This window comes from Vigna radiata, chromosome 8 (assembly GCF_000741045.1).
Source record: "Vigna radiata var. radiata cultivar VC1973A chromosome 8, Vradiata_ver6, whole genome shotgun sequence".
Classification (NCBI taxonomy): Eukaryota; Viridiplantae; Streptophyta; class Magnoliopsida; order Fabales; family Fabaceae; genus Vigna; species Vigna radiata.
In genome coordinates, this window is record NC_028358.1 from 43,923,186 (window position 1) to 43,934,058 (window position 10,873).

Consider the following 10,873-nt stretch of genomic DNA (forward strand, 5'->3'; position numbering starts at 1 on the left):
ATATATATATATATATATATATATATATCACGCATACGCCTGTTTTTCAGTTGGTAGATTTTAACAATGTGTACCAGATTATAGTAGACAAAAATATCCTTATATATTATGGATTTTAAGTTTTAAAGTCAATGATATTTAAATAATTTTCATTCTTAAAACTAGAAAACAAAAAATTCCAAACCCTTACTCAACTATCTCATTCCTCTCAATCTTTTCTTTTTCATCTCTCTCAATCCAACATTTTCTCTATCATCTTATGGTAGATCCAACTGAAAAAAAAATTAGAAATACTCGTCGTAAAACAATTTACCTTTGTAAAGAGTTAAGTCATTGGCATATTCGCCTTCAGGTAAATATTCATTCAAGATCTCTTCAATTTCATCATCTTCATTAACCTCTTTAATTTTATCATCTGCAGATGTTGAATAGTCATATGTTAAAAAACCTTCAGGCCAATCCAATTACCAATTCCTTCTAATGTCATTATGCTTGTGAAAATTAGATAAAATTAGAAAAGACAAAAATTATAAAATGAAAACTCATAAAATAAGTTTTGTAAGAAATTGTTTAATAGCGAGTGTTTCTGATTTTTTCCAGGCGAATTACCAATTCCTTCATATGTCATTATGCTTGTGAAAATTAGATAAAATTAGATAAGACACAAATTATAAAATGAAAACTCGTTATAAAATCATTATTTTTTTGTGAGAAATTGCTTAACAGCCAGTATTTCTATTTTTTTTTAATTAGGGCTACAGAAGGTTGGAGTGAGAGAGATGAAAGAGAAAACATTGAGAGAAATGAGAGAGGTGAGTAAGGGTTTAGGATTTTTTTTTTTAGTTATGAGAATGAAAATTATTTAAATATCCTTGACTTTAAAACTTAGAGTCCATAATATATGAGGATATTTTTGTCTACTATAATCTGGTACACATTGTTAAAATATATGTACTAAAAAACAGACGTACGTGTGTTAACAAACCTCATATATATATATATATATATATTGGAAGAAAGTAAATTCATTAAAGAAAGCCATGTAAAGGAGATTTCGAAGAAATTTAAAATGTTTGATTGTACATGAAAAGTGAGATGAAGCTATTAAAGATTGAAGATAGAGAAAAAGATAATTTCACTCTATTCAAAAGTCTTATGGGGGATGTTTGAGATACCTAACATGTATAAGACTCGATATTTTGTATGCAGTTAGAGTATTGAATCCATTCATGGAGACTCCCATTTCTACTCATGTGAAGTTACTAAGAGGATACACCCTCATCTAAAACATACTCTTGACTATGAATTACTTTATTAATTTTCTAATGATTTCAAACTCTTTGGACTTTTTAATAATGATTATGTCAAAGATATCGATGATAGAAAAAACACCAATAACTTTATATTTTTCATGAGAGGATGTGTTTTTTCATGGACTTTAAACAAAATAACCCATTACACTTTCAACACGTGAGTGAGAATATGTGGCAACAACTTGACGCACTTGTCATGCAATTTGGCTTAGGAGATTATTGAAAGAACTTCATTTACCACAAATGGAAGTTACGAAAATTTGCATAACAAGTGAGCACAAACACAAATAATGCAATATTTCATTATCTAAGCAAACATACAAACAAGAGATATCATTTCAGAAAATAATATATTTCTTGAAAGGATGTAGAGTTTTAAGGTATGTCAAGATTCAAGGTCAAGTTGCATATATCTTCATGAAGCCACTAAAGTTTGAAGAGTTTAAAATTGTAAGAGTGAATTAAAATGCCAAGAGCAAAGATTAGTGTGTAGAAGAGGATTTCAAATTAAAGGGGAAAAATGTTATTGTAATTTGCAACATAGAAATATCTACATGCCTCTTGAATTTCTCTATGTAATAAAGTCTATAATATCTAGAAAGTCTTAATTAGTGAAGGATGTAGAAAAATTCACAAGAGAACTTTAAACAGAGAAGCTCCTAAAAGGAATCTAGATATCTCCATTAACACCTATAAATACTCCATTATATTTGACATTTTAACTAAAGAAATTTGACTTCTCTCTTCTACTTCTCACCTCTTCCTCTAACAATTAAAGTAATTTATTTTTCCTATGAGAGTGGTATAAAACATTTAAATATCAAAGAGAACAAAAATTAAGTATTGATTTTATATTTCTTATCTATATCGTATATATATTCTAGGAAGATTTATAAAGGGTTGCTTAGTTAACTTTTTTTGTTCCTTTCTCTTGTTATATTTTAGTATTTCAAGGGATATAAGATCACCTACAAAACGAACTACCATGTTTTTTCAGCTAGTAAGTTTAGTCGCAATTAATGTTTTGGAATTTGCTTTCCTTATGTATTTAAAAACAAAACAACAACACGCTACTATTATTTGAAATAGGGTCATTAAGATTCAATTTTTAAAAAAAAAAGTTTTAATCCAAATGTAATAAAGTAGGTTGGACTTACGTGATAGGGATAGCCACCAGTATTTTTAATCCCTATCACGGAAACCAAACCAAAATCCATATTCACTTTCCCATCTTTTTTAATACTTCAACAGTATGTCCTGCATATATATTTTTGACATTGTTTATTTCTTCTTTTTACTTGATTTGAAATTACAAAACCCGAAGAGATTGAAGTTTGAACTATCAATTCATGTAACATGTTTACTCATTTTATAGTTTCTACAGTGCACAGTTCATTAACAGAAGAGGAAATACTTGTATGTGAGGTGTGGTAAAGATGATAGAAGAGCATGCATGCAAGAGAGCACATTGGTTTTTAAGGGCGGGTTTGTAAATCGACCATTACACTGCAAACCCTCTGTGCTTGGTGTCGTTTTTGTCGTTGTGTTGGGTTGATGTGAGCCTCAGAGTGACATATACCAGTTTTTCTGCATGTAGGTTCACACGTAGGCAAAATCATGGCCTTACACCTATCGAGTGAAATTAATGATTCATCGACAGAATTCCCTCTTTTCCAATTTCAACGTGTTTTGCTGCACAGTGTGTCCTTGTCTGTTTCCATAATACAACAAAACATTACCTGGTTTAATTGAGGAATATATTGAGGTTGTGTTGGATCTACATTACATTAGCAAAATCTGAACCAAACTCTCTTATACTTCACACAGGTTCTAGCAAAGAAAACAATGGAAGGTGGGGGTGGTGTCACCAAATTTGAAGTTCAGCAAAACAATCTCTCAAGGGTTCCAAACACAAAGCCTCCGTTCACTGTTGGCCAACTCAAGAAAGCCATTCCCCCACATTGCTTTGAGCGTTCCCTCCTCTCTTCATTCTACTATGTTGTTTGTGACCTTTCACTGGCCTTCATTCTCTACACTGCCACCACCTTCTTCCACCTTCTTCCTCAGCCTCTTTCCCTCATTGCTTGGCCAATCTATTGGGTTCTCCAAGGTTGCATTCTCACTGGGGTGTGGGTGATTGCGCATGAGTGTGGTCACCATGCCTTCAGCAAGTACCAATGGGTTGATGATCTAGTTGGTCTCATCCTTCACTCAGCACTTCTAGTGCCTTATTTCTCATGGAAAATAAGCCATCGCCGCCACCACTCCAACACAGGTTCCCTTGACCGTGATGAAGTGTTTGTCCCAAAATCCAAATCCAATGTCGCATGGTACCACAAGTGCTTCAACAATCGAATAGGAAGGGCTGTTTCTCTTCTCATCACGCTCACACTGGGATGGCCTTTGTATTTAGCCTTCAATGTTTCTGGTAGACGCTATGATCGTTTTGCAAGCCACTACCACCCTTATGCTCCCATATATTCAGACAGTGAAAGGCTTCTGATCTACGTTTCTGATGTTTCTTTGTTTTGTGTCGCATTCTTTCTCTACCGCATTGCTACTTTAAGAGGGCTGGTTTGGCTGGTCTGTGTTTATGGGGTACCATGGCTCATTGTAAATGGCTTTCTTGTGACCATCACATATTTGCAGCACACACACTCTTCCTTGCCTCACTATGATTCATCGGAATGGGAGTGGTTGAAGGGTGCTTTGGCAACTATGGACAGAGATTATGGGATTCTGAACAAGGTGTTTCATCATATAACTGATACGCATGTCACTCACCATCTCTTCTCTACAATGCCTCATTACCATGCAATGGAGGCAACCAATGCAATCAAACCTATATTGGGTGAGTACTATCAATTTGATAACACCCCATTTTACAAGGCTCTCTGGAGAGAAGCAAAAGAGTGTCTTTTTGTGGAACCAGATGAAGGAACTTCCCAGAACGGCGTGTATTGGTACAGGAACAACTTTTCATGAAGCAAACAATGATGTTTGATGTATGCCTTTAGAAACAATGTTATTGGTAATGTTTATGTTTAGGTGTTTACCTATGCCTGAAGCTTTGTGAAACAATAAATATTCATCGTTTTAATAATTATTTGTCAGATATTTGATTATTCTTGGTTAAGGAAAATAATAAAAGCATTAATAACCTTAATTTTTTTACTTGAAAATTCAAAATAACAGTGTAATATTAGAGTCTTATAACTATATCAGAAGAAAAATTTATACAATATGAAAGTTGGTTGAATTTGTGGTAGAAATTATATCTTTTATATATATATATATATCTTATTTAATGATATTACATTTCTATTCGGATCATCAACTTATTAAAAAAAAAAACAAAATTAATATATGTGAACCAAATTCTTCAAATATTATCACGCTAATATAACAACATAGAACATTTTTTTTTTCTTTTCATTTAGAAAAAAAAAACAATTTTTTTCTCTATTGATATAATGTGTTGTTGTGTTACTACTTAAGAAAAAAATTTCAATTGATTGAGTCTATAGGTTTTATCATTTATTATTATTCTGATCCTAACAAGCTAATGTTACAATTAAGGATTTTTGTATGTTAATAATTTTTTTTTAACAATTTTTTTTATAATAGATCACACATTATTATTTTATTAATTTGTTTGAATTTATTTTTAAAAGAATATTTAAAATAAATTAATCACAATGCATTATAAAAAGTTGTCAAAATAAAATTATTAAAAAAATATTTTTCTATAAATAAAGTTACACATTTTAATTGTAGACTATTTAAAAAAAAAGTTCGAGTACAACATAACTAACATATAAATTTTCATAAACAAAAAATATGATTTTCAAGTGATAGTGGCAAAAATGACTTATAATGAGTGAAAGATAAGATAAATTTGTTTGTACATAAAAAGTATTATAATCCATTTTTTATTTCCATGCTTTTTATTCTTAGAAGATCTCATGATAAAAAGAAACACATTGTATTTATTAAGAGATAGAATCTGAAACGAGATAAAATATAATTTTCATGTTATTTATTAACATTAGAATTTTTTGTCTGAAATTTAATTAACAATTTAACACCTGATTTATTTAAAATAATATAAACAAATTTAAACATTTGACAGGTTCTTTACATTTTTGTGTTTAATTTAGTGTACTCACAGTTTTATTATTTTCATAATGAAATTGAAACATGTTATTATCTGATTAGAAAATCAGTGTGGGTGTCACTCCTTCTTATCTTAATACACACGCAAAGGAAAAAAATAAATAAAAACAAGAAAATTGAAAAATTCGTGTTACGCAGAAGCAGCTGAAACACCAAGTTTCTTCCCGAAACTGATAAAAGCTAGCGTTGTGATTGTGTTTGCGTTGGGTCTTTGATCGATCATCTCCTTCGCTACTTCACTCAGGTTGTTAGGATTTCTCTTTCTGTCTCTCAATTTTCATCAAACAAACAATTCGCATTCATTCAGATTCGTAAATCTCTCGATTAGATCACAGGGTTCGAAACCCGTCTTTTCCCCCATTTTCACCTATGTCCTATAAAATTCGGGATCTGACACGAATTTTTGAGTTTAGATTTTTGACAAATTCAGAATGTGTATGCACTGATGCAACCCCCTTCCCTTATCGTGAATCGAGATTTCTCTTGCGATCATTGTATCTTGAACTGAATCAAATTAGGTTTAGGTTCTGATTTCGATTGGATTTGGCATTTAGAGCCTGTTAGGTCGGTACTTTCGAATTGCGATTGCAGTACGCGGGTTTTTGTGATTGATTTTTCGTTATTTACATCTTGGATTGGTTGTTGTGGGATTCAGGTGTTGCTGTAATTTTTTGTACCTTCTCGTGGAGGAATTTGTTGGAGATTGGAGATGAATCAGAGGGGTTTAATATATAGCTTTGTTGCCAAAGGAACTGTTGTTTTAGCGGAACACACACAGTATACGGGGAATTTCAGTACCATTGCTGTTCAGTGCCTGCAGAAGCTACCTTCAAATAGCAGCAAATACACGTATTCCTGTGATGGGCACACCTTTAACTTCCTCATAGACAATGGATTTGGTATTTGTTTTTATGTATTATTGCCTGCTCTACTAATTTGAATGTTAATACATATGCCAATGTCAGAATTTTGTTCTCCGCTTTGCAGTTTTCCTTGTTGTTGCCGATGAGTCAGTTGGAAGGAGTGTTCCTTTTGTATTTCTTGAACGGGTGAAGGATGACTTTATGAAGCGCTATGGAGCAAGCATTAAGAATGACAGTACCCATCCACTTGCTGATGATGACGATGACGACGATTTATTTGAGGACAGATTTAGCATTGCGTATAATCTTGATAGAGAATTTGGGTTCGTCGTTACTGATCCTTTTAAATTTTTGTTTACTTCTGTTTGTAGTGGTTTTAAATTTTTTATCTGGTTGTGCAGACCAGCACTCAAGGAGCATATGCAGTATTGCTTGAATCATCCAGAAGAAATAAGTAAACTTTCAAAGTTGAAGGCTCAAATAACTGAGGTTAAGGGGATAATGATGGACAATATTGAGAAGGTAGGTATATGTAACTAAGCCTAAAATGGCTGCTATCAAATGTTTCTTAGCTCTGAATCCTTGCATAAATTCTAGCTAGTTTATCTCTGGATATGACGTTGTCGTTTGTGCGATTTTCCTTAATTTTGGGGAAGGGTGGAAGGAGTTGTAAATAAGGGATAACATTTAATATTGTACGCTGTTTCAAACTAGAGAATTTTAATGTGGTTTCCTAGTGGGACTCAAACGTTTGAAGCCCGTATACTTAATATGTATTTGTATTGCTGCGACAGGACACAGATATGGACATACTGAAAACTCTTTCTAATATAAGATATGATACAGCCTACATACACTAACATGAATTTAGGGGTGGATAAACACTTTACATAAAATGCACAAAATGTTAATAAAGAGACATTTACCATTGCTCGAGAAATACATGACTATGTTAGTGTATGCGGTTATTCCAATTTGTCTTTGGACACAAACAATAAAAGTTACAAAACCAAAAAATGTAGACAAATAAGAAAGGCTGGGTAGTGGGCTTGTTATCCCCCCAGCCCTTTCTCTGCTTTTTCGTTTTGCCTTCCCATTTCTGAAAAGTGAAATCATGTTCTGTGGACCATGGCATTTTATGTCCATTTTTTCTTAATAAACTTAGACACAATATGGGATTCATGGGAACATGAATTGAAGTTAAACGTCAGTTGTTCTCATAGTTCACTTCGCTGGACTTTATTTCCATTTTTCTTTGTGGACCACCGATGGAGTTTTTATATTGCTCAATAAGGGGAAAGGACAAGTTAAAAACCGAGGAGGGCAGAAAATGTGTCACTGCATAAGGGCTGTGCTTCTTTCTTATTGTTATTGTTAATTAATTTATGTGTAATATTTTGTTTAGTTGTGTTCAAAAGATCAAATGTTAGGTTTGTGTCTATTGAAGAATTACTTAGTGGAAGATGTTCTCTACAAGTTAAAATAAAATACTTTTTAACTTTATAAACTCTTTTATTGTCTGTTTTATCATGCAAATATTAGCTATTTATTTGCGTTGTTAATAGAATAGATGAAAGGCATGTTAGGGAATTACTAATATTTTCAATATACATATGGATAAGGATATTAGTTACGTTTCTTAATCTCTATTCAATATCCTTAAAAGAGAGTAAAAAATAGCATTAGTGTTCAGTAATGAAAAGATGCATACTTTTGTATTTTGGCTTTAGGAAAGTATGGGGATTGGGCCACCTGAGGGTGAGGATATGAAGACTGGCTGCTGAGGCTTTTGCTCGTGCATGTATAAAAGACTGGCAGCTTCTGTTTATTGAGCCAAGACTTTTGGAAGGTTTTTAGGCTTGAGAGTAAAAAATATTAGTTTCCCAGTGCATGCATAAGAGATTGTACTCATGTGGCTGGTAAAATCACATGGCTCATACAAGAAATGTTTTCATATATTTCAATTTTAAGTTTAGGCATACTAAAAGATCCTTCCAATCACGCAGGACCATTATATTGATTGGAGAGAGACATTTTTCTGAGTAGATACCTGCCATTGTGGGTTATAAGGTCCTCTAGCTGTATTTAGAACTGCACCTTTATTTCTCTGTCTGATCCTTCTATTGTTATTTAACAAGAAGAGAGGTTCTGGATTCAATATTAAGTGAAAATGTCCATTTTATGCCATGGTAGCTTGATGAGATTGCTTGGTTTGACTTCATAGCATATTAGTAGGTTCTTCAAAGCCTGTAATTCAATAATATCCTTTTGGTTACTCATAAAATGTATGTGCGTAAAAGCGTAAGTTCAGTATTGTAACAGTTAGACCGACAAAAAGGATGTTGACGCCGTTGATAGGTTTGGTGGATTGATATTTAAAAAAGATATGCTACTGTAGAATTTTATCCACGCAGGATTTAGGGGGGAAAGAGATTTTCATCACACATTAAAACTGTCATGGAACTGGTAAATCAAAACTGGAATAAGAGACTGCTTAAACATTTCAACTTTTTTTCCAAAAGCCTCTTTCCTCTCAACATAGCACTTCTAAAACATTTGCTTTTCCGTTTTGAAGGTTTTGGATCGTGGAGAGAAGATTGAGCTGCTGGTGGACAAAACAGAAAACTTGCAGTTCCAGGTATGTATTATTGTCCAAATCAAGCATTTGCATATCTCCTTTTTTAATAAATTATTTGTTTATCCAAAAGAAACACTGTTTGAATCAACTAGTCTGAATTCTGAAATAATCAAACTGATGCTATTGTATTGTCATTTTTAAATTTAGGCTGACAGCTTCCAGAGGCAGGGCAGGCAGTTGAGAAGGAAGATGTGGCTGCAGAATCTCCAAATGAAGCTGATGGTGGGAGGAGGAATCCTTACCTTAATCATAATTCTGTGGGTTATTGCCTGTGGGGGTTTTAAATGTTGATGGAGCCAAAAGAAGTTGAAGCTCGTACTAGGCAGGATGCACAAAATGATTTACTACGTGTACATGAAATTTGGCACTGTAATTTGTGGTTACTGTCATAGACTGTAATTAAGCTTGTGTGAAGAACTGCTAGTTATCTTGAATCAAGCTCATACTTTAGATGCCATATCTGGATTTGTTGTGTATATCATGACAACAATGTTTTTAGCATTATATAGACTATTTCCACTTTCCCTGTCACCTTTCCAGTCGCTGGAAACTCAACCTCAATTTGACTTTAACAAGACAGAGGAAAGCAATCATACATTTCATTACATATCCCCAGTTTGGGGTCAAGAAAAAATTTATACCGATCGCAAGTTTATTCAGCTTCCATTCCCATTTTTTTTTTTTTCAGATGGATAAATCTATGCACATAATGTAAGGTGAAAGGTAATAAAGTAATAAAAGTCTGACAATTCCATTGGAATTTGCAGAGAAATTTTACTGTCTAGTTGTTCATTTATTAGTTAATGTAATTTTTAATTTTTTGGTAAACAAAGAGTATCTCCGAGTGAAATTAAATATTAGCTATTGAAAAACCGAATCAATTAAGAAATATTCTCACCAATGAAATTAATATATATAAATATTGATGAAATCAATTAGTATCATGAAAAAAAAAAGACTCATTTTCCAGAACTTTAGTCCATAATATTTAATATTTAAATTCTCATCAATATAAAATAAATTAACAAGTATAAATTTCAATTTAAAACTACTCTAAGTATGAACTGAAATTATTTAATAAAATTTAATATTAAAACAATTTAATAAATGTAATTTCACATTAAAACAACCCTTAACGTTCAAAAATTTATAAATATAACACTCATAAATATAAAATAAGTTTAGTAAACATGTTCAATAAGAGAAATTATTTCAGTTTGTTCAAGTTTCTGATTTATTTCATTTTTATTGTTTTTGGGTTGATCTTCTTTTCTTTGACTGGACCCTTTTTATGTACACCCTTACATATAATTCATAGCACGTCCTTACACAATTTTTTTTTCTTTGATAAAGGAGGATAAGTACTTTTCCATTTCAATAACAATTGTGACGCAATAAGAAAACAATGGGAAAAAAAATCTGGATATTCTACATATAATATGAGGAAGGATAATAATAAAACTATGAATCTGACTTTTAATGAATCCCCTTTCTGTTTGATCATTATGCGCCTTACGCTCTAGTCATTTGCAGTCAGTCTTTAAATATCAGTAACTTATATTGGAGTTGGCCATATTAAAAGATCAAGCATTTTACTAAAATAAAAAGCTATTTTTAACTGCAAGGAACGTCATAAAAATGAAATTAGAAATTTGATTTGTCTCCCAACATGTTTGAGACCTTCCATAATTAGTTACATGCTACTCTAGCTGTAGTTAAAAAAGTCTGTCTATGACAGAACTTTCTTTTCGGCCATGGTTGTTCCATGAGTAGCATATTAGAATGTCCTTCAACGGTTGTACGTCAATAAAAGAATCCAACATTACACAACCGAGCATTGTTTCTTCTATGAGCATTCGCAAAAAATCCCAACTCGGATATGA

General features: G+C 32.3%; 2 protein-coding genes across 3 annotated transcripts; both read left to right on the forward strand.

The window, feature by feature from the left end:
* The first annotated feature begins 3,080 nt into the window (after positions 1-3,080).
* LOC106770720 (omega-6 fatty acid desaturase, endoplasmic reticulum isozyme 1) lies at positions 3,081-4,434 on the forward strand. The gene has a single exon (XM_014656513.2). The coding sequence runs from the start codon at positions 3,159-3,161 to the stop codon at positions 4,296-4,298; it is 1,140 nt and encodes a 379-aa protein (XP_014511999.1). The 5' UTR covers positions 3,081-3,158; the 3' UTR covers positions 4,299-4,434.
* Positions 4,435-5,587: 1,153 nt separating this feature from the next.
* LOC106772436 (vesicle-associated membrane protein 727) lies at positions 5,588-9,521 on the forward strand. Of its 2 annotated transcripts, XM_014658835.2 has the most exons (6): positions 5,588-5,733; positions 6,145-6,388; positions 6,477-6,675; positions 6,754-6,874; positions 8,928-8,990; positions 9,138-9,281. In XM_014658835.2, exons 2-6 carry the CDS (start codon positions 6,199-6,201, stop codon positions 9,279-9,281), a joined length of 717 nt encoding a protein of 238 aa, XP_014514321.1. In that variant the 5' UTR covers positions 5,588-5,733; positions 6,145-6,198. The 2 variants fall into 2 exon arrangements, with proteins under 2 accessions (XP_014514321.1, XP_022641494.1); XM_022785773.1 differs by lacking the exon at positions 5,588-5,733 and having other exon boundaries at positions 6,199-6,388; positions 9,138-9,521.
* The last annotated feature ends 1,352 nt before the right edge of the window (positions 9,522-10,873 follow it).

Coding starts and splice junctions, on each gene's coding strand:
- LOC106770720 (XM_014656513.2), top strand. CDS start 3,159: ATGGAAGGTGGGGGTGGTGTCACCAAATTTGAAGTTCAGCAAAACAAT.
- LOC106772436 (XM_014658835.2), top strand. CDS start 6,199: ATGAATCAGAGGGGTTTAATATATAGCTTTGTTGCCAAAGGAACTGTT. Junction 6,389..6,476: donor CCTCATAGACAATGGATTTG/GTATTTGTTTTT, acceptor TCCGCTTTGCAG/TTTTCCTTGTTGTTGCCGAT. Junction 6,875..8,927: donor TGATGGACAATATTGAGAAG/GTAGGTATATGT, acceptor TCCGTTTTGAAG/GTTTTGGATCGTGGAGAGAA.